This window comes from Agelaius phoeniceus, chromosome 3, assembly GCF_051311805.1.
Source record: "Agelaius phoeniceus isolate bAgePho1 chromosome 3, bAgePho1.hap1, whole genome shotgun sequence".
Classification (NCBI taxonomy): Eukaryota; Metazoa; Chordata; class Aves; order Passeriformes; family Icteridae; genus Agelaius; species Agelaius phoeniceus.
This window is the reverse complement of record NC_135267.1, coordinates 41558504-41585590: the sequence shown is the minus strand read 5'-3', so window position 1 is coordinate 41585590 and position 27087 is coordinate 41558504. Positions and strand designations below refer to the sequence as shown.

The following is a 27087-nucleotide window of genomic DNA, read 5'->3' as shown; positions in this document are numbered from 1 at the left end:
TTGTGTTAATATTCTTAATGTTTATTCCTTAAAAACTAGATCCTGTTTTGATTGATGCTGGTATCAATGTAGTGTGTATTCAGTGGAACTCCAATGGAAGCATTCTGGCACTGGCAGGCTCCCTCAAAGCAGCTTCTCAAGATAAAGATATCAATGTTGTGCAATTCTACACTCCCTTTGGTGAGGTAAAAATATTTGATACATAGTGTAAATGTTTGGGTTTTTTTTTCTCTCTAAATTTTTATTATGTTTTGCTACAGGGTCATTACTGGTGGAATTTGGATGCCAAAATGTAGGTGTTTAGTGCTCTTAGGTACCCATCTGGGATATCCACATGGATCTGGAAACAGGACCATGTACCCTTTTAGAACAGCAGCATAGGGGCCGGTGTGAAAATCCCAAGTGCCTCTCAAAACACTAGTGATAGGATAAGTGTGCTGTCTGACTTTGAACACCAGATCCCTGAGATAAGACTATGGAAGATAAGCAGTTTGGAGCTCAGGTGGCAGTCCAGATGTCAACACCTGTGTATCAAATCCAGAAATACTTGTCTTTCTATACTGGCTGTCTAAGAGACCTAGGCATCTCTAGATTAGAAGCTGAAAATACAGCAGTGAATGAGTATTGGTCTTAAATACTTGGTATTTGCTCTTTTATATGGAATCAGTAAAACTGGCAAAAAGGCATCTTATACCAGTAAAAGCAATGGCTCAGAAACCTCAAAAAAGCTAATTTTTTTTCTAAACTTCTTCATTTGACTGTTGGGGCCGTTGTTTTGTAAATGGTTTTTGTTCATCCTGGTTTTTTATAGTAGATTAAATGTTTGATAGTTGAGAGACAACTGGTCAATATATTTTTTTTTGTGTTTTTGTCCTATTTTTGGCTTACCAGGTAATATCCTGTTCCCTCTTGGTGATACACCTGAAAATCAGTGAGTTAGTGTTGTGTATCAGAGTGTAATGAAGTTTGTCCCTTGTTCAGAGGAAGTACTGGCCAGCTCTGAGCTGTGCTGTGACGAGGAGTTAAGATCCAACATCATCTATAGGGGTTGCCTTAATTGAAAGGATTTAATGGAACCAAAGGTTTTGGCAATAATGTTGCATCTCTGGTTGCTGATGTCCTTTGGATTAACTGAAACTGGTGTTCCAGATTTTGTATTTAGTGTTTAAAGTAAATTCTTCAGGTTTTAGAATTGTTTTGTACTCGTTCTGATACTCATAAGATATGGACTTAACTTTTTGGAAGATGGTATTTTCCATGAATAATGTGTGAGCAGTATTTGGACTTGGTATTTGCATCTGATCAAAGGCATGAAATAGGAAAAGGAAAGGAAAGTTAGAACTGAGCATCAATGTTCAAATATTTTTTAAAGCCTAAGATTATTCAAAAACGTACAATAAATAGTAGATAACTGTATCTTTTACTACATACATCTATATTATTTGCAACTAAAATGGTGCCCTTTTAGAAGGATACCCAAAGAAGTGCTCTGTGTGACTAAGGTTATAGCTTTTGAAAACATTATTTTTTTTCTAATTGTTTCCTTCATTCAATTTAAAATTCTTCAGCAAAATAAAAATATTTGAAAAAAGATGGAAAGTGTACCAATTGCCTTTCTTAGATTCTTTTGGAAAGGGGATAGAGAAGAGGAAAATGTCCATTGCCTCACTGAAAATTGTGTTCCTTTGCAGCTAATTAATTGTGTGCTCTTGACATTGAGTAGAGATATGTTTTTATTTGTTTAAGCTATCAGCTGTAGTTTAGAGTGTTGTATGTGAACTGACTGATACACTGCCAGTGTCAGTGAAACTCCTGAGGCATGTTAGGATCAGTGCTACTGCTGTGTTTTAATTGTGACTGAAATCATAAAGTTGATTCAAATTACCAACCAAAGGGAATAATGTTTATACTGTTATTCTCTATCTACTGTTTATTTCTTCAAGCTTGAACTATCACTGAGTCCTGTTGTTTCTTTCTCTCTGGAGAAATAAAGAACAAATGAAAAAACAAACCAAACCTGAGGTGAAAGAACACATTATGGTGTACACCTTAAATATCTCTCTTTCTTTGCATATGTATTGCAGTTTGAGAATTGTTATGTAAAGAATATGTATAGGGCTTTTTTCAACAAGAATCAAAACAGTAATTTATGTATTTTAGAGTGGCTTTCCTGTGATAAATTCAAATCTTTTTCTTTCCTTGTTCTAACCAAGCACTTACGTACACTGAAAGTTCCTGGCAAACAGATCTCTTCCTTGTCCTGGGAGGGAGGTGGACTGAAAATTGCACTGGCTGTTGATCATTACATATATTTTGCAAACATTCGTCCACATTACAAGGTACGTAGTAATGTGAAACTTAATTGTATTAATTAGTTTCCTGTTACTTACTGTCTTTATGATCAGGTTGAAAAAGTAGCTTGCTCTAATATACATACATATATGTTGTGTATATGTATATATATGAAACTAGTGCTTAACTTAAGATTGCAGCTTGATCAACACTACTGACTTGCAGTTTTTGTGGAATGTCAGGGTCTGTCTTGGTGATGCAGTGACTTAGCCATTGCCTTTACAATCCATTTGGAGTTTCATTGTCACAATAAGAAAACAACTGGGCATGATTCTAAATTTTGTAGGACTTGAGGATGTCATTAGGTAAGGCTGCTGTGTTTTCACTGCTGTTTGGTTAACTAGGTTGGGCTGAGTCATGCAATGGGAATTGTTTGAGCCTTACTTTACTGCCATTTTTTTTAGTGATGAATTATTCATTTGAGCCTGGAAAGTTGAGTAGACACCTGAACAATAGGAGTGAATGCAACCTGATAGATGTACTTCCTGCTTACATTTCAGTTCCCAATATACTTCTTACAAGTGTGTCTCATCTAATTCTAAATAATGTTTTATCTTGTTTACCACCTGAGTTTTTTAATTTGTTGTCTTTTTTTTAGGAGTTAGAATTATTTAATTTAAATTTACAGCTTAACAAAAAATAGCAATTACTGTCCAGTATAGAGTATTGTATACTTTTCACAGCATGGGATATGTTCTTTAATCATCAGTGTGTAGCCACTGTAATTGGAGAGAGTGCAATGTGAGGAACATCCTGCAGCTATATTGAAATGTATTTTGGTCAGGGAGTTGTAAACACAAATCTGCTAGGAAGCATTTTCAAATAGTTTGTTGTAAATATTCTGGAAAAGACTTTGGAAATCTGAGCTGGAAATTAGTCTTGCAGGAAATGCTACCTAATGTTTATTCTGGGAGATGTGCAACAGCTGGAACACAGGCCTGTTGCTTTTTCTTAAACTCATCAGTATCTAGGAGACCATGTGTGTTTCAAGATCTAGCACAGTTTGCAAATTAATAATGCTTTGAAACTTTAGTTTTAGGAACTGCATGTGTAAGCTCATTTTTTTCCATTTTGCACAATTGAAAAGGAAAGAGATATGTTCAAATTAATTTATTTCTGCAGCAAATAAACTTAATATGGTGGTAGTGTACTCTATTTCAATGTTAAATATTTTTATGGTGAATGAGAAATGTTTTCCTTCAATAAATACTTCTGCTGTGTTTTGGTAATATAAGTAACTCCCTTTTAGAGGCTACGTATTCTAAAAGGTGACAGTCATTAAATAGGAGTGATTCAAAGCTGTAATTATCTTAGGCTGGATTGGAATTAATGACCTGGAGATGAAGAGTTAATATCACATTACCAATCTACTGAATAATCTGTTTTCTTCTATTTTTCAATAAGCCATAATAAGAGAAAGGGGGCTTTAAATTAACATGACAGTAAAAACTATGGATTGAGCGGATCTTTTTTTAAACTATTCATAGTTTGCATGGAGTTCTAATACTAGTTTAGAGTCTGTGGGTCTATTCTAGAAGTTCTTCTGTTGTTGCTGTACTTTATCACTTTGGTTTCATTTCCTGAGGTGTGTGGGAGCCTCTCTTGCCAACACTAATAAGCTTTCTCTTCTCCCTCTCTAGTAGATGCTGATGCAGAGAATTCTATTAGGTTTTCTACAATTGCATCATCATCTTTAAGTGTTTTGCTTTATGTCTCATTTGTTTGACAGATTCACCTCCTTCCTAATTTCTGATTCTGTTGTACTAGAAAGGATTTTCATCATTATATTTTGTACTTTAAATCAGTTGAATGCAATGAAATGCATCCTCATGTATGTTCTGTTTCTTTTGCCTTTTTGCCCTTTCTCCTACTTGTTACAGGAATAATTACATTCTTCTGGGAGGAAGGGAGGGGTTTTCTCATGGTACTAATATGGAAGAGGTGATGTGAGTTATTACAGTGCTCCTGTGTAATTGCTTATTTTTGCCTGCTTCTGGAATTGCATTGTTTAAGGTATTTATTGTATTTCTTTGGGAAATGAACTTCAGGTTTCTGAATCAGTAGTCATAAAGCAAGCATTTCCATGGCAAAAAACCATCATCACACTGGGTCCTTCTGAATACCTGCTGAACTATAAAAATATACCTATATACCTGCTGAACAAGGAGGAAACAGGGCAGAGTGAGATCTTGTCACATTTTAAGGTTGATCTTTCAGTTCTGAAGGTGATAGAAAAAGCTTGGTGATGGAAAAGCTTCTATTGCCAGTTTAATATTATTCCAATATCTTATTATGTGAGCTGTGTTCTCATAATAAATCAGGTTGTCACTTGACAGGTAAGAAATATTGAATACTGATTGTGTATATGAAATAAACTCTTTCATGGCTGGAACCCTTCATTATTGAATTCTTGTAGTTTCTGATTGGTTTTACCTACATTGTCTTTCTTGGCAGTGGGGTTACTGTTCCAACACCGTTGTTTACGCCTATACCCGAGCGGACCGCCCAGAGTGCTGTGTAGTCTTTTGGGACACAAAAAACAATGAGAAATATGTGAAATATGTCAAGAGCCTTATTTCCATAACAACTTATGGGGACTTCTGTGTTTTAGCAACTAAAGCAGATGAAAATCAGCCTCAGGTAAAATCTGTCTTAATTTTAATTTGAAATGCTCTGTTCCACATGTCAGTTCTTTACAACTGGAATAAGATGAAATGTAAAAGTCTGAATCTGCCTTAGAGTTGTGTCAGTTGTCATTTGACAGAATCGTGTGAATGGGTTCAGCGAGTCCCAACAAACAGCAAAGTAGCTGATTCAAAGTAACTGCATCTACAGATAACTCCTAGTAGCCATTAGTAACCTAATAAAAACCGTAGCCTTCCAGATGAATGTTTCTTCAGAAATATTTGGAACAGTTCTCCAGAGACAAGGTAAAAGCATGAGAATGGTAATGAATATTTTGTCAGTCAGAAATGGAAAAAATGGGGCAATTTTTTAGGTGATGTGTTACATTTTACTGCAAACTTCTTTGTTTATTAATTTATTTTATGTGTAATCACAATTGATAAATGTATTCTTTGGTTAATGAATGTTCTGTTAGTGTGTTACTGTTACATGATTTTTCCTGTGTAATCATTTCAGAATTATTTTCTGTATCACTTATATATTGCTTACAAAGGAGGAGCAGGAGACAGAGTCATTTGGTGCCATGGTAAAAATCCCCAAAAGTGCTGTAGTGCTGCTTTGCTTCATTGTGCTATAAATGGTATACTCTCATATGGATTGAAAACATGGGATTGTGGCCATTTGGTGAAGTTGAGTGCAATAAACTAATTTTTTCTGAATTGTAATTTTAAAGGAGGAAACAAACAGTTGAGAGACAGTGTAACTCTATTGAACATAAATAAGAGATTTAATTTTCTCACCTGAAAATTACAGATAGTAAGGACCTATCATTTGTTTTGAAATGGCTCCATTGTCATTATTAACACTGTGAGTTGCCAGGTTTTAGGAAATGAAGTGCATAGGTTTGTGGGTAGCAGTTATTAGAGTTGTTGTCTGAAAAACTGATTGGGTTTACAAGAGATTTTGGTCATTAGAATTGTGGTTTCACAATGGCAGAATTTAAGCAATAGCTAATGGGAAAAAATGACTATAATTTCAGCAGGACCTGTTTAAAGATATTGCAAGTAGATGTGTCAGTAAATTAAGGACTTCGTGTTGATATCCATAACAAGGCTGGATAAATCAACCAATGGAAACTTCCTTCCCTGGCACCACTGTGTGTGGGTCATACAGCCTGTCTTGGATACTTTTACTCCACTACTCCTTGACAGGCTCTGATCTGCTGACTTGGAGTCTCAGAAATGACTAGAAAGGACATAAAAGAAAAATTTATTGTAGACTGAATGTGGGGATAATTTACCAGAGAAGAGTTACTGTAAACATGATATAAATAAAAAACAGTTAAAAAAGCCATGTGTGTTTTCCTACACAGGCAGACACAGAACATTTTTTTTTTTAAATAGAAATCTGAGAATGCTGGTGAAAAGTTTAACTTATGAACAAAGAAAGAAAAATACTATTTTTGTGAGGTACTTCTTCGTGGCCAAACCAGAAAAAAAAAAATTAATCAAAAGAAATCCATGTTCAGCTCTTTTTCTTTGGAAGAATGAAGTTCATACAGTAGATGAAAAGCTAAATTGAGCTGCTCTCATGTGATGAATAAGATGTCAATCTATCAGTTTAAAAGGTTAGCTGTACAGTTACTGTAGTCTGCTACCACAATTACATGGATTGTTCAGGAGGTGAAAGAGCCATGAAAAACTAATTATCTTTCATTTCCAGGAGAGTCAGGGTAACAGCTCATGGGTAATTCACATTTTGGTAGCCCTGTATATTTTACTTATTTTAAGTTTAAAAACTTTACAATAAAAGTTGCTCCTTAACTTCCATACTTCTCATTCACGGCATTTCCCTATGCAATAACTATTCAGATATTTAATCCTTGATTTAGACCTGAAGAAATAAATACATAAACTACAACAATAAAGCATTATTGTCAAGTGAATTTTTATGTATTTGCATCTTCCTGAATTTAACAGCCCAGTCTCTGAGGTAACTGTGCAATTAAAGCCTTCCTGAGTGAGATTACAAGAAGGGAAAAACTGAAAAAAACCCCTCATCATTTCTGTAGTACCTGTGATACTGCAAGGCAGAGGGAGAGCCTCATTGACAATTCTCCCCAGACTTCCTCTTAGAAGTTCAAGGAGATGGAGATCTGCAAAGCCTAGAACAAAGATCCTAATTTCTGGGAGTTTATTAGATTGTCTTTTGCATGAGCAGCTGATGAGAGCTAAATCCCTGAGTCAGGGCTGTATCATGGCTGTAAATGCTCTCAGTGCAGCCTGTGCCTCGCACAGCAGCAGGGGAGGCGCTTCCTGTCTTGCCCATGTGTTGTCTTTGGATTTTGCCTGGTAGATTTGCTCCCATGCATAAAACAGCTGGTTACTTGCCTGTTTTGTGCTTGTTCTTAATTTATAGTGCTAATTGGCAAATAGGTCTCATTTACTCTCCATTGCTCTCATGCTTATGCTGCTGTATATTTGCTGCAGTCATGGTCTCTGTGTTTTCTGTTTCTGATGACCGTTAAAATGTGTGCTGTGGGTTATGAGATGCACCTCCACAGAAAACTGTGTGCAGCTTCCCGATCTACAAAAAGTGTGGTACTAATGACACTTGCTTTTATTTCCATACAGTATGTGCTGGTTCTCTGCAATTCTATTGGCACACCCTTGGACCCAAAATACATTGATATTGGTAAGCAACTTGCAATAGTCTTATTCTGTAATCTGTGTTGGAATTGACCTGTTAGTTTTCTTTTAATAAAGATAATGGCTTATCAAACAGTAACATTCCGTGTCAAATTGACTCAACTTAAACTGATTCTTCCTGTTAATGCAAACTATGAATGACATAATTTTAAAAAATTGCTACTTTTCTTTATTTTTTTTTTTAATGGATATCTTTTGGTACTTCAGATTTTCCTTCATGAACAGTGGTAATTCAACTTCTTTTTAAGTACTTTGAAAAGGGTCCAGTTTTACCAGAGGAAGTGAAATAATTAGATTTGGACTTTCATTTAAAAATAACTTTCTGCTGCTTTCCATATAACTTAAGCATCAATTTCTTGTGTTTCAGTGTTGAAAATATATTTTCCTTATCTTCATCACAATTGTTTTATCTAAGTAGTTTCAGATTGTAAATTAAAAGTCAATATAAAAAATCAGTGGATTATAAGACAAATATGAAAACACTCCCAAATCCTTCCTAGTGCTGAATTCCAGCTTTTCCCTACTGCTTGTTTGCTGCAGATGTGGTAGAGAACATTGCCAAGTAATTGCATGCCACTGTTTTCTGTGATTTTTCCTTGAGAATAAATATCATTGATTATTTTCCCTTTAAACAGATGAGGGAATTGTAGTCAAACTGACTAATTAATCTTTTTTTTTTTGACTAATGAATCCACTTTTATTTGTTCTAGTTTTTGTTTTATTTTTGGTTTGTTACCCAAATAGATCTGAATTTGGATTCAGAGTAGACACTGTTTGCAGTTTTCTTTTTGAACCTTGATTCTTTGATTAACTCTCCTGTTTTGATGTAAGGCTAAATAACTTAATTAAATTTATAAAATTATTTATTTGCTTTTGAATGAGAGGGAAGACTCTATTATGACAAGAAACCTCGTGAATTTTTTTTAATGCAAATTGCCTTCTAGAGCTGTTGTTTTATCCTCTCTGCAAAAAGAAACTTCTGGCTAAATTAGTCTCAGTAGAGAAGTTAGTTTTAAGTCATAGTGCTAATACTTGGTGTTAATATTAAAAAACAAACAGCCATTCTCTCTGATAAAATTGATAGGTAAAGTGTCTAGCAAAGTTTTGGTAAGATAGAAATGATGAGGAAAGTAAGGTGAAGTACTATTGAACAAGGAAGTTACAGCAATTCACAGAAGAATATAGGTAGGAAAAAAATCTACCAAGGACTAGAAATAATCAAGATCATAAATGATTATTTTCCTTTGGTCTAAACAGCTTTATTCTTTATTATATATAAATTAAATTGTAAGTATAATTTTCTAATGTTCAGTTTTTCAGTGATAGCAGGAGGAAATCAGCTTTGAGTCATACATATATTTTGAAATTTGTGCCCTATATTGTAGATTGTAATTAAAATTCAGAGTATGCTCTGATGAATGAGTTTGACTACTTTGTCATATGGAACATTTATGAAATCTTGTTGTAGTTTTAGTCTTGTGATTTCTGTTTCTGTCCCTTTGATGTCCTCTTGCCACCTTTGCAATAGGGGGAGCCATATCAGAATCTGAAAGACTAACATGTCCAGGAGCTTCAATACCAAAAAGTTTATCAAGACTGGAGGAAAAAACATCAATAAGACATACAAACAATGCTCTCCCCTGCCAAAAAAACCCAAACAACCCAAACCAGAAAACCTAAACCCAAAATAGAATCCCATGAAGTAAGATGATGTGATGGGTGATAGGGGTGTGAGTTGGGTGCCTGTTTTGTCCCTGTCCCATCTCTACTCCTGATCAGATGTCTACACTGTATGTGCCCATTGGTTTCCTGGATTTACTTGGCAGGCAGGATTGGGGTGGTGGGAGAGGGTTCAGGGACTTAGAGGGAGTAGTTCTTCTCATTTCTGCAGCTGACATCTAAAATAAGTTGGGTGAATCATTGATGAAGGGGGTCTTTTTGCTCTCCACTGGGTATGAAGAAACCCAGGGCAGCCAGCTCATCTCTGTCAGAGATGTCTAAAATTAGGTGAGATGAATCCCACTCACTGTTAAAATTAAATTAGCTTTGCATGTACATGTCGAACTCTGCATTTAAACTCTTTGCTTTGCATTTTTCTAGTGTTCAGTTTATGTGAACTTTCTGAGTCTGTGAGAGTTTAATAATTTTTTTTATTATTATAAACAAAGGTTTCTTTATGATTCTGCCAGTAGGACCCATCTCCTACAGCTGCCTGTACACAAGAAAAGAATCTTTTTCAGTAACTGGGAACACTTAAAAAGAAAGTCTATTTAATTGAAAAATGCTGTTGTTTTTCCAACTGTACTTGAATTGTGCTGATTAAATAATTTTTTCCTTTAGCATAACGAAGCTTTCTGCAGTCTGCTGCTGTTCCCTCCAGTACTGGAGGACCAGTTTAGTGCATAAATTTGCTCTTTCCTAGAAGTGAGTTCATTTGTGAAAGTGCTGGCATTATAACGTTCAGCTTCATGGATGGACAAATACCTGAGGTTAGGAATATTTACATTTTTGAGTCCTGAAAAATTTCTGTAGCCTCAATTATAAGCGAGTCTTTCATTACTGTATTACACAGCCAAAGATTCAACCTTTTTTTTTTTTTTTAAATATATGCATCCTGTAAGACTCCTTTAAATTTTGCTCTCCAAACTTGCAGAAGGATTGAAGGTAAAAGTGAAAAGCAAATGCCTATGAATGCAACTCTTTTGGAACACATTGTGCTGGCTTCATCATAGTTACTTTCCTCTTTTTGTAATATTTGAAAATGCAACTTTATAGAACAACTAGAAATATTTACAACATAAGGTCAGTTGGTGTGAGAGGTTGACAGCTGTACATAGTCAAGGTTCTATTGTACAGTAAATCATGCTGTTTATCACAGTTGGAGCTTTTTGGCAGTAGGAAGTGTAATTGTTCCAGTTTGACAGCATGCTGAACTTAAGCAGCTGTCTGGCCTTGCAGAAGTCAATAGAGAGAGAAGACCTTGTAAAACTTTAAGGGCAGAAGACCTTTCTGAAAGTTCTCTAAGATTCTGGTTGATACACGATTTCTAACAAAATCATTGTCCTTTTGTTCTGTTTATAAATGAGGAAAATCAGCATTAATTAAATCAATTATCTGATGAGAGTCATTATTAATAGTTTAAGAAATAAGAGTTAAACATTAAAATGAACTTCTCTCTTACTCAAGATACTTGGATGAGTGTTACTGACTTATGAAAAATGCTATTATCTGTTTCTAAAATTCTTTTTTTCCCTTCTTCTTTCTACTAATACAAATTTTCAGCTAATTTCCTTTTAGTAAACTAATAAATTGTTGCATAAAGTTCTGTCCATAAAAAGTTAGGTAATTTTTGTTTTGAACTCTTGTACTTGTTTCAGACTTCTAAGTGCCATCTTTCAGAGTGGCTTAAATACACTTAGGTTGTTTCTTTATTTGATTTTCATAAATGCTGGTGAAAAATGATTTGTAACATTGTAGAATGTCCTCAGCAGAGCAGTTGCTATCTGTGTGCTCCTGCCTTGAGTGTGCGCTCTTCACTACCATGAGTCTAAACTATATTTTTTGACTGGCTGTAATTACTGCAGATTGAACAGGCACTATCTGTGGTTTTTAGCAGACTGCCCCTTGTTGGAGCTCTACTGAACATAAAGTGTTTACTCCTCCTTGAGACTTAGGTGCCTTGCAGGCCTCTTGGGCAAAGCCTCTTGGATTTTGTCCTGGTAGGAGATGGATAGTGGAGAAAAAAGGCTGCTCATGTAGGGATGCTAAGTAGCTGACAGAGCATTTAAATAATGCATCTGAGAACGTGTGTTAAGACACAATTTGTCTGAATTGTCAATTTATAATATTTTATAATACTGTTTCAACAAAGCACTATTAATCTCCTAATGACAAAGACGTTATGCGATGTTTGATTCACCCTCAGGAGATGTAAATCTTGTGTTGTTGGGCTCTAAGCCAGTAGCTCAAGTAAGGCTCAAAAAAAGAAGAGCTTATTTCCTTTATTCTGTTGATTTTTTAATTATGTCATTAGCTTTCTAATGTTTGTCTCTGTTAATGATGGCAATAAAGTATTAATTAGTCATTATCTGATGAAGGGCCATCACTTTAGCTTTCTTTAGACATTGATGGGTGGTTACACTTTCAGCTGTTCCTCATACTGCTTTTTATTTTGTCCAAAGGCATTTTGCTTCCCCTGCTTCCTGTGCCTTGTGTTTGAGGTCCTTCACAATAGCTCGTGTTTGCTAGCCCATAAATTACTCTTTTCTTCATTGTCTAACATTACTGCATTCCATCCTACTCTGGGACAAAAATTAACCAGCACAGTGTCTTGTGTGCTTGTTTTACAGGCTCACAGGCTTTCTGTCAAAGTCCTTTGATGAATAACTAAATATAAACTACAGAAGGTTAAATATCTTGTTATATAATATCTTTTTAATGGAAACACAACAGATGGTATCTGCTAAGAAAAGGTCACTCAGGCTGGATTATATCATCTTCTTACATGTGCTTAGGAGCACTGACATAGCGATGTGTTGAGTTATCTTTCAAGTGTGTGTTAGCACCCAGTGAAATTAATACAACAGCTTGACCAACATACAGGTGGATTAAAGGCAGAGCTGGAGTCCTGCCCAGGTGTCTTGCCTCCCTCCTGGATGCCATAACAGGGATGACTGAACTACATGTGAAAAGCACTTGAATTGCTGTTACTTACTTGATCCTTTTAATGTAAATTGTAACGGATTTTGAATATTTATGTTCTGTAAACTGTGGTTGTTCATGAGTTGTCCCACATGTCCCAACATGTTCAGTTGTCCCTGCTGTTGCCTGACATTTTTTTCCATTTGTGAGCCAACACTTGTAGAGATATTTGAATCAGGCTCTAAAATAAGGTAGATTTATTGATTAGACTAAGTTCATTCCAGTTTCTCAGGAACAGCCTGTAACAGACTTGTATGAAAACAACAGTTTAATATTGTGTCTGTCAGACTGCTTCCTTTCCATCAGATTTAGGTGGGATCACTTGTCTTTCTTGTTTGGGTATGCTAGCTCATAGACTAGAAAGCGTCTCAGCCTTTTCATGTGGTGAAGTAATGTAGTCATGCATTTAAGTTTGATTTCTGTCTATATTTTTACAAGAAGTTTAGACACTGAAGCAGGTGTTTTCTAGCAGCTTTGAAGTGAGATGGAGTGTGTGTGGATGAAATGCAAACATTGTAGAAGGTTATTCGAGATTCCTGGGTATATACAAAAGAAAGTTTCTTTCCTTCAGGGAGGAGGCTTTATGAAGGAATAGTGAAGAGAAATGAGGTGAGAAGAGAAAGGAGGGCCAGAAAGAATTTAAAGGGCAGTTGTTTCACATTTTGGAGTTGTTTTGATGGGGTGGTGTGTTTACCCTTTTCAGTATTTGGTCAGCATCTGAAAAGTGAAGCACCTGTTTAAATGTTCTTCTCACATATTTTCAATGTCTGAAAATTAAGTATTAAGACATTAATACTGAAGTTGAGTATTGGCAACATCAGCAGGAAGAACTCAACAGTGTAAGAAGTTTACATATTGAGCATGGAAAGCTGCTGTGTAGTGGAAGTGCTGAGAAGTGTCCAAATTTCTTGCCTTCTTCAGACTTGAGGTGCTTGCATTTCTGTCTGCTTAATAGTCAGAGCACAGGTTCTGTGAAGGGCACTGATGCTCAGCTGAGCAGTGCTTGCTGGCAAATCAGTGCTGCCGTATAAGATGGTATTTCCCTATACACAAGGAAACTTAAGTAGTTAAACCAGCTGCCTGGAAAGGGATTCTAGGTCTTCCTCAGCCTGAAGGGATTGAAATGAGCATATTGTCTTTCCTTCTCTGCCCAGCAACAGCCCAAACTTGAAGAGGCTGGGACATTCTTCCCTCATGTTGAATTTATGCTGTCATGCAGTCAAGAAGGAAAACATTTTAGGAACAGAGCATAGCCCAGTGTGGAAGGCTCTGAGGCAAGAATGAGGAATGGAATACTTTCAGTTGGAGGGGACTGACAAGGATCATCCAGTCCAGGATCACTCCAGGGCTGACCAAAATCATGTTGCTAAGGGCATTGTCCAAATGCCTCTTAAACACTGACAGGCTTGGGGCACTGACCACCTCTCCAGGAGGTTGTTCCTATGAGTGTCTACCCCCTTGTAAAGAAATGTTTCATAGTGTCCAGACTTGCATTTCAATTTCTTTTTCCACAGATTTTTCTGTTTTTGATTTTTTTTTTGTTCAATGACTGACCAATATAAAAAGCTAAAACAGTCCTACAAAAAATGCCATGTGTCCTACTTTTATGTAATTGTTGAAGTTATACAGGCAATTCTGTAAAAGCATCAGTTCCCATGTAGAAATGCTGTTCTCTCAGATGTGGCTCTGCATGGATCTGATCCTGATGATTGTGTCTCTGTGCTGTGCCCTGCAATTTCACATTTGGCTTAACTCCAGTCATTGCTGAGCCTCTTGTTGCAAAGAAGGGAAGGCCCTGCCCTCCATGCTGGCTGCTCATTCCTGCCTGCTCCAGCATTTGTGATTTTCTCTTTAATCCAACTTAATGTAATCTTTTATTTATTTAATTTTGAGGTCAGTTAGATGAATGAACTGATCAAATTTACTCTGTTGTCCAGCTGCTGCTAGAGCTGATACGAAAGAAGTGGCAGGAAAATGTGTCAGGGGTTGGTGCGTATGTGCTTTTTGGCAGCAACTGTCAGTTTAGTCTGAGGCATGTTCATAAAACACCTAATTGATTGTATTCTCATGGATAAAGCATGGATACTTTACCATCTTCTTTCTGGTTCACAACAGACCATATGTGAACAACTTTTTTCCCAGATTCAGGTATTTCAAGGTGTGCACAAATAAGTTTAGGCTCCATGGAAGCTGTAAGTCAAAGGAGGGAGTCACCTCTTGAGTGTGAGGAATGCCCATGGCTTCAGAGGTTGGCATGGCAATAGGGTTTAACATTGTCTTGGACCACAAGTACTCAAATGCTGACAAAGTTAAGTTCAAATATGAGGCTTAACACAAGTGTTGTGATTTGAGCAAACCTTATTCCCTCACAGTCAGGAGATTTTCATGTTTAATTTTTAAAGGATAAAAGCATTGGTTGTTATGGCACATACAGCTGGAAGTTAATAAAAATCCAGAGCAAACACATAGAATTTGTTAATGTTTTTGATGAAACAGGAGACTGTGTCCTTCAGTGACTAATTATTGAAATGAATGTGTTATAAGTACATGAAATACATGACTTGCATATAATGAGTAAACAACTGTGCTGCTCACATTAAGCATCATCACTAAGCCTTCTTGCCCAGTATTGACATTTTTACTAAAAAGTATTCTGCAGCCATTGGGTAGCTTATATAATCCTCTTGGTTTCAAAGAAATGAAATCTGTTTAATCAATCTTCCCCCATCTGTCTCTTGTAGCACTGCTCTTCTATGTGGCAGGCTTATAGCTCCCTCCAGAGTTCTGTTCTGTGCTAAAATTAAGAGGAGAAAAAATAAGAGATTCACTGTAAAAGAATTGTATTTTCTACTCACATCGTGTTATCTGCATGACTCAGTGTTCCACTACCAGGCTGGTTTGCACAATTCTTTGGAATTTATCTAGCTTTTTTTTGGTATCATAATGATTTACTTATAGAACTTAAAAAGACATTGGCTGATTTGCATACTAGGTTTCTTTATTTTTCTATGCCTTCACTGTTTTGGTTTTTTCTTTTTTTTTTTTCTTTTTTTTTTTTTTTCTTTTTTCTTTTTTTTTTTTTTTTTTCCACTGAGCATGGACAGCAGGAATGAGATACTCAATTTGTGCACATATTCTAAGTGGGCTTAGAGCTGAAGTAAAGAAAATGTCCTGCATTCCTACACTGTGATTTTTTGGTATATTAAAATAAGACTAAGTATACAGTCTGCTAAATATTTAATTTGTTGCCAGTCAGATAAAGATTTTATATTTGGCCCAACTATTAACTAAGGTACAAACAGCGTTTCTAGGTCTTGTCTAACTTAAAATTTATGAATTGTTTTTAAGAAAAAGAATCTCTTCTAGATTGTCAACTTTTGAATAGCCTTAAATAAGTATTTAATAGATCTTGTTAAGGAGATTCAAGATGCTCCTGAGCTGGTCATTAACCTGAAAGTTTGTCTATATGTATTTGCTGTTTTCTGCATCAGTGCATGAAGATTTGCTGAAATAGCAGGGAGAAGAAAGTGTTAATGGTAAAGTCAGAACTTGTAAAGAAGTTCTCTGCTCTTCTGGACAAGTCCACAAGGCCCCTGTGAAATTTGCTACCAACTAATGAAAACTGCTGTTAGGTTGTGTGTGGGCAGATTTTTTGGTCATTGTTTTTTGCATTTAATGTATGGGTGTATGTACAAATCAGCATATGTACAAATCAGCATACTCCAATGCTTGCTGCTCTAATTTTGCAACTCTTTGGGTTTTGTAACAGAGCCATTGTTTGTCACAATGACCAGAACTCATGTGATCGCGGCTTCCAAAGTAGCGTTTTACGTCTGGCAGTACCGGGTGGCCAAGAAGCTCACAGCCATGGAAATCAATCAGCTGGCACGGACCAGGAAAGAAGGCAGGGAAAGGTTTGTCTTCAGGCTTTGTCATTTTTCTTCCTCTGCTCTAGTGTCATTGATAAGGTGGATTCTGACATGTCTAAAATGCAAACCCTTGTCTTCTCATTTTTCTGATCAGGTTTTTTGAATTTCAGGCCTGTAAGATGATATACTAGTTTTGTATAACAACTATGTGTTTGTTATCCACATCCCTCAGACATTTTTGGATTAGTTTCTGTTCAGTGTCTCCATTTGGTTGCTGCATGTTTTCCCTTATGGAGCTGTGTGTCTTGATGCCTTTTTACCCCTCTCCTGTTTCCCCTCCATGCTCTTAGTTTCAGGCAGCTCCATTCCCTCTGATAACTTTAACTGCTTCTCGTCTGTCATTGCCTGTAAGAACTTAGTCTGTCCAGCTGGCTCTTCTCTAATACACTTGTGTCTGCTTGTGGCTTTGACAACTAATCCTGCATGGACTTTTATCCTCTCAAACTAAACAAGCCAAAGTCAACATCGTTTTGCTTCCAAAATATTTCTTTCCCAGGTGCTCATTTGTGGCATTAACTTTTCTGTCACCTCCACAAAGCTTGCAACTTTGTTACGGTTTTCTTTTTAGTTATTTTGTGTGTTCTTCCATATAATCTCTACACTATATCATCTTTCTATAAACCTACCATCTCCTGTCACCATATATCCCTAATAATGAGTAATTATTTGTGCATGATATAATAACTTAGATTGTTGTAGGACTTGGATGTCCTAGCCTTGGACAAGATTATAAATTGATAAAAATATCAAAAAATGTAGATACTTGTAATTCAGCATTAATGAGGATTTTAGCATTCTAAAATCTTTCCTAATGCTACTTTTTAAGGCAAAAGAGAAGTTAAAAATGTTGAGGAGTACAGTAATACATAAGTTTTTGTGGATGTTAAGGTGAAGTGCTTCATAGTTATGGAGAAGACCCTGGAGAGATATGGAAGTGCATGTTTGAAAAGGACAACTGAGTGGTTGATGGTTTTCAGCAGGACACTTAACTGTAACAGCAGAAACTTAATGTTACAGGATGAAAGTTTACAGTTCACAGGGAATAGACCCTCAGGGGCTGTGAAAGTGAAAGCAACTGCCATATCTGTATATCAATATAAAGCAGGTTTATCAAAGGGGATGCTTTTGAACATAAGAACAGGCATAACTTTTACTCTCTTCTCCAATTCCAATGGTTTCTTCTCCAAGGATGGAACATACTGATGCTACCAAAGTTGATCCTTTCTTTGGACTCACTTTTCTTCTCACTCTCCTCCTTTACAGGATATATCATATTGATGACACCTTTTCAGGGTCTGGAGAAGGTCACCTTGATTACAGCAAAGCTTTTGAAGTGAGTGATGTTATGACCTAGTTTATTGTGGTGTCACTGATAGCTTGAAAGGGCAGTAATTAGTGTTGATTTATTTATTTTCATAGATTTTCATTAGTAGAAGTGGTTGTACTTAAAATTTCTTTTACTTCTACCTTTTTTTACGTGTTATGTTTCTTTCCTCTGGTTGGTGCTGTTACTGTGTCATTGTATTACTGGAAATATATAGCAAACTATAGTGAACATGGAAAAAGTATATTCTGAGTGTGTACAGTATATTGACATCTGCTGTCTTCCTGGTCAGAAGCAGCTCCCCCCACTTCAACAAAACATAACTTTGTTGAAACTCAATAACCTTTATTATCTTTTCTAGTATTTTTGGCCATTTTCACTTCATGTGTGTGTGCAAGTGCTGTCTGTCCCTACTAATGTACCTGAAATTAATTACTTAACAGCCCTCACAAGCCAGGGATTGTTGCTTTCTTCTGTTTTCTGTTAAACACCTGTTACATTTTGGATTTCTTATTTTTCTGGAGGGAGGGGCAGGAAAAGAAAGGAAGCTGTTAATGTTATTGTTATGATTGCCATAGCAAAGGCCACTGATACCATCTACAAACTATCCACAGACTGTATGCTTACAAGGTTTGATAGCCTCTTTTCATGTGGATACTTAGCAACACTCTTGTTTATTTAAATAACCTTCTTTCTTTAGCAGGGCATGCTTACCTTTGCAGTAAAACTGATACTGATATCACTTGTTTACTTTCAGGGAACAAGAGATCCAATTTGTGCAATAACAGCATCTGATAAGATACTACTTGTGGTAAGCTACATGATTAACAGAACTCCTAATTGCCTCTTGTGCTTGTAGGTATAAGATTCTTCTCTCTATGTTCATAAGCAGTCATAATTTCAAAGCATTTCTGAATTTAGAATTTACACAGACAAAACCTCTTTCCTCTTCTTCAAAGACAACTTTAATGGTTTATTCTGTTAACTTGGATTCTTTCTTCAGGAAGGCTAATTCACTAAGTACTTGCAATTTAATTACAGAGTAGTTGCCTGAGTTAATACTTACACATAGGATTTTATAAAGTCTAGATCAGGACTTAATTCTGTAATCTGAGTCCTGAGAAGTCTCTTTGAGACAGTATTTGAGACAGACAAAGATTTACAAAGTTTGTCTGTTTACATATGAATGGTGTAATGCATGGTACTGTACTATATACAGATGAATACTTATGGATTATACAGTTGTGTGAGGTATTGAATCATGCCAAAGAGCTGGTGCATTTTTTTATTCTAAGCTGGAAAGTGATCTCATTAGATGATCAAACTTACATGTGGGCTTTAAAGCAAGCTAAGTGAACAGAACAAAGAGAGAGAAAGAACAGTGTTTCTTCCTGTTATTCACCTTCCAGGAAAGATCTTGTTTTGTCATGTTCTGATTCTAGTGTGGATTTTTGTTTGTTTTTTTTATTTTATCCTTTGACTGCATTTTACAAAATCAGAAGGTCATGGGAGGAAGCATGAACAAAAGAAGTGTGATGGTTAATAGGTGACTATGGGATCGTTGCTGCTTGAAGAATATGTAAATGAACTTCTGAAAATAATTACTCTTTGACTTTTTTAAAAAAGGGAAGGAATGAGAGGAAATGCCTCTGAGACCAGATCTGGATAAATGTGCTGAAGCTGAATCCAAATGATAGTGGTTCAATTTTCTAACACTTCTGAACTAATCTGCTTTTTAGTCTATAGGGTATACATATGTGAAAAAGTCAAAAATGGTAATTTATGCTGAGGATGTTAGGGACAGCTTTGGGGAAAGAAGAAAAACAAGGAATAAAGTTTTCACTCCTTTGAAATTTAATGTTGACTCATTTTCAACATAAGAATTGAACAGTAGGCAAACCAAGCTGGATATGTTATTCATTTTACAGAAAGACCTTGAGAAAATAGTGGCAGTGATCATTTCATTTCAGGGATGTCACTCCTTTCACCCTGATGGCCTGTGGTGGTATCTTGACACGGGGAACTGGTGTTTCATTCAGCAAAATAAAGATAAACCACACTGATACTTAGATTTCTTTCCTGTTACTCAAGGCTGTGAATAATCAGTATATTTTATAGAATTTCCTTTTAAATCTAGCTCTGGTCTTGCAGTAACTGGTGAGACTTGTTGGTATGGAGACAGCCCCACATGAGCAGAGTTGTCCTGCTTTCAGACCTGGGTGGGTGCTGCTATATGGAACTCTTTGAAGGGATTTACCAGTGTGGGACAAGAATCTTTTCACACTTCTCCTGTTTTATTATGTAGACCCTGTCTGGAGGGTCATGGCTCCTGAAATTCTGTGTGCTGGATGTGGACTGTAACTGTTTGTTTTAACATTCCTGATTTAAGTAGATTTGTCAATTGTAGCATCTTAGAGTATCTTGTTTAAATACCAGAATTCAGAACTTTTAGAGTGATGATTCTCCCTTTTCACTCCTGCTCTGTCACTTATCCCAAGGCTCCTTTGTCTAAACCAGCATATAAATATGACCATTTTAAAGGTTTACTGATAGAGAAGTTCTCTCACTAAGGCAGCATGCTTTCCTCTAGGGAAGAGAATCTGGCACTATTCAGAGGTACAGCCTCCCTAGCGTGGCTGTGGTGCAGAGCTACTCCCTGGACCGTCGTGCCTATCAGCTGTCTTTGAACTGCAACTCCAGGTAAGCACAGACCTGTTTCTAACACAGATATCCAAATTCAAAGTGAAGCACTAAAATTTGTGCAAATGCTAATTCTGTAAAATCTATAATTCTATATTCATTATGTACTAATTTTAATTTGGTATAAACCATTTATTAATTTTAGTTGTCCTTAAGGGTTGTTTAACCATTTATTTATTACTAATTATTTCCATCTGGACAGTCATTATTCTGAGAGACTGTTAGTAAAGGTCTCCTATGTTTTACACCCTGTGTACATGAAAATACCTTTGTTTTATTAGATGAACCAAACATAACCTTTCTTCGATCATGACACAAATAGATAAAATTATGTCATAACCTGAAATTTCATATCTATGACTTCTTTCTGTTTCTGTGTCCTTCTAAAGCCTGCAAACTTTGTTCATCCCATTTAATTTTCCATTGTAACAGTCTATAACTAGTGGTGATGTTTCTAGTAAGTCTGGTTCTCCTGAGCTTCATCTGTGCTAATACTGAAGTTGCTTTCTACTCAACAGCTTTTTTTTTGCAAGAGAATGCATGAAAGTGTTGGCAGAAAAGGCAAAAATACACAAGATTTTGCAAGGCAATTTTACTAACTTCAAAATAACTTCATCATTTCAAACAAAATTCATAATGCATGTGTAGAAATCTCTTGCTTCTTCAGCTATAGCCCAAAACCAGATTGCTTTGCTTAAAAGGCAGCATGATCTAGTCAGAGCTATATTCATTTTGTTTTGAACCCAAGTTGTTTTCTTGCTAAATGATTTTGTTCTAGGGAAATAAGCTCAGATCCATAAGCATTTTGAGGTTAATTTTCTAAATTATGTTTGAAATTTTAATAGGAATTAAGGCTGTCAACCTATCAATATTTAGAAATAGTTTTAAAACGGCCTTGTAGTAAATATAGGTTACTATGATTCACTGAAGACCTATGCAACTGTAAATTTTCAAATGTAGCCTTTTAGAAATTGTATTTTTCCCATATTTTGTCACTGTGATATTTTATGAAAAATCCCTTCACCAGGATTTTTCTCCTGAGAAGCTGAGGAGCCTCAGAAAAGAAATGTAAATAATAATTATCTGATTGCTTGGAATGTGGTTTGGAGGTTGCTTACCAACAGGTGCATCTTTGATTGGTTCCATGTGAATTGTTTATAATTAATGGCCAATCACAGCCAGCTGTGTCAGACTCTCTGAGTCTGTCACAGGTTTTTATTATTCATTCTTTGCTAGCCTTCTGATGTCTCCTTTCTCTTTCTTTAGTATAATTTTAGTATATAATTTTGTTTTAAAATAATATTATATAATATCATAAAATAATAAATCAGCCTTCTGAGAACTTGGAGTCAATGCTCATCTCTCACCTTGTCCTGGGGACCCTCAACAACACCACAACAATTAACAACCACAATATTTAAATAAAGATTTCAAAGATGAGTTGGATTATACTTAACAATGTTTTTGAAAAAAAGTGAAGAATACTCTTTGTAGAAATGCATGAAATCACATTTTAGGAATTAACAGTCTGCTTCACCACATTGACTTTTTAATTTAATAATCTGCTTCATTGCCTCCTAGTAAATAAGGAAAACCCATTCTATTCAGTTGTTAATTTGAGTCTTTGTAAAAAAAAGTTTGGTGAGCAACAGACCTGTAATTTATTCAATTCGGTATCTGATGTATCTTCAAAATGCTGGATGTAAAAATGGGCATATTTCAGAACCTTTGCAGGGCCAGATCCTGTGTGAGCAGATGAAGAACATCTTTCCATGTGTCTGGTCTCTGCTGTGCAGGTACATGAAAACCATATGGATCTGTGCTGGTTCTGGCACACGACAGCATCCCATGGAATCTATAGAATTATGCTGTGCCAGGTTAGAGAACTATTTCAGATTCACAGCCTTGAGCAGTGTCATTTAGCTGCCTTGTTTCTCTGTTTTTCTGTAGTCGCCTTGCTATCATTGACCTGTCAGGGGTTCTGACTTTTGTGGAGCTGGAGGCGCGGACCGCCGACAGCGCGGGGCAGCCGGAGGCAGGCGGGCAGCTCAGGCTGGAGCGCAAGGACGTCTGGGACATGAAATGGGCCAAGGACAACCCGGACCTGTTTGCAATGATGGAGAAAACAAGAATGTATGTCTTCAGAAACTTGGATCCAGAGGTAGATATCAACATACATAAACTACTCATTTAAAAAAATTCACTCTTAAGTTAATGGCTCTTTCTTGAATAGCATTATTCTTGTGTTTGCCGCTCAGTTCTGCAAATGTTTGTTTATATAAACTTGCTTCAGGTTATATAAAGCTCAAAATCTTATCAACTTTCACGTGGGAATGTTGTTTTGGACCATATAGGTAGAATGAATGGTCAGTCCTAGAAACATAAAAATGGTGTCATATTTTTCTTAAATGTATGAGATTTTCATGGGTGTATTTTTTTGTATGCTTTGGAATACATAAATACAGTTTTAGTAGAGATACTTGTAAAACGGTTCAGTTGAATCTAAATATTGGCAGGTGTTATTCTATCTCTTTGTCATAATTTAGTTGCAGAAAGCATGAGGATTTTTAATGATGTCTGTATTTACAGAATTGTCAATAATGTTAATGATTATAGTATTTGTTTCTTGTTGGAAGCGCAATTATATCCTAGTTTGGAGAAGAATGTATCTAAATGTATACTTAGGAATTAGACAGAATACAAGTTCATTCCTTTATAATTTATTTAACTTTCAGGAACCTATACAAACATCTGGATATATTTGCAACTTTGAAGATTTAGAAATCAAGTCTGTTCTTCTGGATGAAATATTAAAGGTCTGTATAACTAGTTTTATTTTGTAGGAAAAGTCGGTGTCTTTCTTAATGATAGATATCTGTTTTGTTGGGTGAGAATAAAAGTCACCAGGAATAAAAATATGTTTCTTTGTCCATTATGTTAGAATCCTGAACATCCTAACAAAGATTACATCATCAATTTCGAGATTCGGTCATTACGAGACAGTCGAGCATTGATTGAAAAAGTTGGCATTGAGGAATCTTCCCAATTCATAGAAGACAATCCACATCCCAGACTTTGGTAAAATCTCCTATAAGCCAAATTTGTTTAAATTTGTCTACTTTTCTATTCTTTTCCTGTTCAGACAGATCCAGTATGAAAATAAAAACCCTCAAATTAAAACCAGCCAAAGCAGTATACATTTTACACACAATCATTTAAGATTTAATGAATCTTGGAGTTCCTAGAATGTCAGGCATGTGCTGTATCATGATAGTAGGTATAGAGTGTAGGCTCAGGACACCTTTTTGCTCTGTGCTATCATAGGCCCCAAAACACAGGGTTCCTCGTGTCTCTGAGGGAATTTAAAGGAAATTAAAAGCTAACAGCAAGTTAACCAAGTTGGTTAAATTAAAAATAAAATTTGTATATTGAACATTAAAGAGCTTAAAACCTGGTAAAGGGAACACATCAGACTGATAGTAGGGTTAGAGTAGTTTGAACAACCTTGTAGCATTTAGACAGGCCTTGAAGGACAGAAAGAAGGGCTGGGTGTGCTGTGTTCCCATGGAGCATCTCAGAAGTAATCTGAGAAATGGAGATAGTGGCATGCTTAAACTAAACATGGCTCAGCTATTAAACTAAAGTTGAAATGCCTGCAGACTAAAGATGTGAGAGTAAACCTGTGAAAACAGGAGTGCTGGAAATCTGTTTAATATCCCAGCTTGTAAGGGCTGGAAGAATAAAGGCTTCTACTGATAATTTAATGAGGAGGCAGTGCAGAACCTAAAACTTCATTGACAAGTTCCTTGATGAAGGAGACCAATTCTCCTTAACTCTCTGGAGACTGTTTACTTACCTGTGCCTTTCTTCAGTAATTTTGGCTCTGTTTTGAAGCTAATGGTCTCTTGCAGCATTGGATGCTTAGCTTGCATCAAGGGGGTTGGAGAGTTCACTATTAGTTGTGATGGTTCAGAGATGAATTTAGACTTGCTGAAAGACTGGACAAGACACCTTGCTTTAAAAGTTTGTCCCAAAAACCATTCTTTTCTATCTAGTTGTTCCTTTGTCTCCAGAATGTTAATTTTGAAAAAGAGGATTTGCTAGTTATATATTGAAAGTTTCTGTAATACTATAATTTTATTAGCTTGAGTGCATAGGGTGAAATGTTAGTGTTTTGAGTCTTCATTTTTACAAATGTCTTGAAGTAGCTGAAGATTTTTGGAGCTTTCAAACTGTTCATGTGTTTTTTTGCTAGTCCTGTCTGTTCACTTAATAAAAAATTACTATTAGTTTTGCAAGTCTGTGTCTCAGTAAAAGTTCTATATCATAAAATCACAAAATATAGGTCAAATTCTGTTCACTTTGCTCTGGAATTGCCATGAATTTTATTTTATTATGAGAGAAAACACGTCACATATTTATGAAGAGATTCATTAGAAGTGCTGGATATAAAGCCAATATATTCCAGATCAGAACAAAACAGCGACCTTGCTTCTAGAATGCAACAAACAGGGTGATGTGTAGATCAATTGGTTTCTTTGATGTCTGTGATGAGCACTTGAGTTTAAGTGATACCAACCTTCTCAAATTGATTGAGAGATACACATGTGATACTGCCTGAGCATGGCTTGGATCACTGATTACAGCAATAATATTAGTGGTTTTGTCAGTGCCTCACTGCACTGAATTTGTTTGACAATGTCAATCAGCCAGTCTAAATTTTAAATAGCCTTTTGCAGAAAATTCTAGAGCTCATTCAAGCACCTGATGCACACAGGTTGGCCTGAATTCCCTATTTGCAGAACTAACCAATAGGGCAGTACCAATCATAAAGCTCCCCAAAGGTTTTCCCTGCTGTCCCAAGCTGCTGTCCTAACAGGACCAGGAACATCTAGATGGATCAGAAGGATAATTTATTTGTCGTGGCCAGTGGAGCTGGAGGCACTTAGATTGAGGCTGCCATCAAGGCTTAAAGTTTCCACAAATGCACAGGCAGAAATAAATAAATGGAACTGCTCTGAGACCAGCAACACATTTCACGTAAGTGTAACGGTCAAATCTTGCCCATTCCTCCCAAGCCAGTGTCCCTCTGAACAGCTGAACTAAAGAATATTAGCAATTATTTGAACATTTTCTCCTTGACCAAGTACCAGGCAGATCACAGAATGTTCTAGGAATAAACAAAGGACTGTATTAAGATTAGCTAGTAAACAATAAATTGCAACAACTTGTATGTCTTCTTTAAATAATTACTAGTTAAATATACCCTCATTTAATTTACTCTGTGGCTGCTCTTCCATCTGCTATGTTTGTTTTTCACACAGGCGACTCCTGGCTGAAGCTGCTCTTCAGAAGCTGGATCTGCAGACGGCTGAGCAAGCTTTTGTGCGTTGCAAAGATTATCAAGGCATTAAGTTTGTGAAGCGCCTGGGCAATCTGCAGAGCGAGTCCATGAAGCAAGCAGAAGTGGCAGCCTATTTTAGCAGATTTGAAGAAGCTGAAAGAATGTATCTGGATATGGACAGAAGGTAATTGCATGTAAACATCTCAGCAGTAGAAAAGTCTGGGGAAAAAAAAAAAGCATTCCTTCATTCCTTAATCAGGAATGACTGTTTTTTCTGGAGAGTCTTTACCAGTTTCTGCAAAAACATAAAAGGATCAAATGGAGAGAATTTTGGTTTATCCATAGATAACCAGTTCTGTATGTAAACCAGTGCATTCCAAACTGTTTACAAAACCTTGGCTGCTCTAGGTAGTGCTGTGTTTTATAGATGTTTTTTTCACAAGTATTTTGTCGGTATTTCAACTGGGATTCCAAAAATACAAACAATCTTAAATAATGTTTAATTTATGTGGTGTTGCTCTGTGCTAGTAGCCAAGTACACATTCTTCTCAATTACATATACAAACAACTGAGTTTTTAATGAACTGTAATCTTTGGAGAGACAGAAAGACTCTGGATGAAACTGTGAAACATTGAAACCAATCAGTGTAATTTTTTCTCAGGAATGAAAACAAACAAAGCAAAATTTTAGTATTGCTGGGAATATAAATTAACATTAAATAATTAGCCAGAGCATTGTCTCTGCTGAAAAAGGATAATGAGAAATCATCAGCAGCAGTTGTGCAGTGTAGCCTGTAGATGGTGGTCAAACATGGAGAAACATGAATCACTTATGCACATGAGAAATTTTTAAGCTTTGATTAATGGAGCCATGAAAAATAGTAGGGAATGATGGTATTATTTCATGGTGTAAGAATGAAAGTAGGGGGGACAGAGTGGCAGGGCAGAGAGAAGGCAGGAGCTGGGGAGAGATGCCCAATAGTGCCTGGTAATGAAAACTTCTTTGCATGTCATTAACTTGTTGCTGGCAGTTGGGTGGTTTGGGGATGTGGGCTGCCTCCTCAGCACTTCAGTCACACTGCAACACCCAGTTTTAGATATGGCATATTCATTTTCACATGGCTGAAGAGAAGTTTGGACATAGAATTGCAGAAGTCAAAAACTTACTTTTTTGTTTACTGGTTTCAACTTTCACAACTAGAAAAATCCTCATAAGGATCTACCATAAATCACAATGAAATAAATCTATTTTTCAAATAAAATTCTAATGTTTTTAGATAGATGCTCTTACTTAGCTGACTGCATTGAGTTTCTCGTGCCTTCCTTAATTTACTTGTAAGTTGAGGGCATTTTTAAAAGAAGGGCATAGGTCTCTCCCATTTATTTTCTACGCACCTGCAGAAT

At 36.2% G+C, this 27087-nt stretch overlaps 1 protein-coding gene across 2 annotated transcripts in view; it reads left to right on the top strand.

The window, feature by feature from the left end:
• The window catches only part of WDR35 (WD repeat domain 35), a 43694-nt gene that overhangs the window by 7214 nt on the left and 9393 nt on the right, over nucleotides 1-27087 (top strand). The window contains exons 8-20 of one of the 2 annotated variants that reach the window (XM_077175109.1): nucleotides 40-185; nucleotides 2214-2339; nucleotides 4807-4992; nucleotides 5531-5563; nucleotides 7611-7671; nucleotides 16156-16300; nucleotides 17579-17648; nucleotides 18397-18450; nucleotides 20230-20339; nucleotides 22290-22500; nucleotides 23075-23155; nucleotides 23281-23417; nucleotides 25664-25867. In XM_077175109.1, coding sequence (XP_077031224.1) covers nucleotides 40-185; nucleotides 2214-2339; nucleotides 4807-4992; nucleotides 5531-5563; nucleotides 7611-7671; nucleotides 16156-16300; nucleotides 17579-17648; nucleotides 18397-18450; nucleotides 20230-20339; nucleotides 22290-22500; nucleotides 23075-23155; nucleotides 23281-23417; nucleotides 25664-25867 — 1564 coding nt within the window. The remainder of the gene's footprint in view (nucleotides 1-39; nucleotides 186-2213; nucleotides 2340-4806; nucleotides 4993-5530; nucleotides 5564-7610; nucleotides 7672-16155; nucleotides 16301-17578; nucleotides 17649-18396; nucleotides 18451-20229; nucleotides 20340-22289; nucleotides 22501-23074; nucleotides 23156-23280; nucleotides 23418-25663; nucleotides 25868-27087) is intronic. The other variant, XM_077175110.1, reaches the window with a different exon arrangement.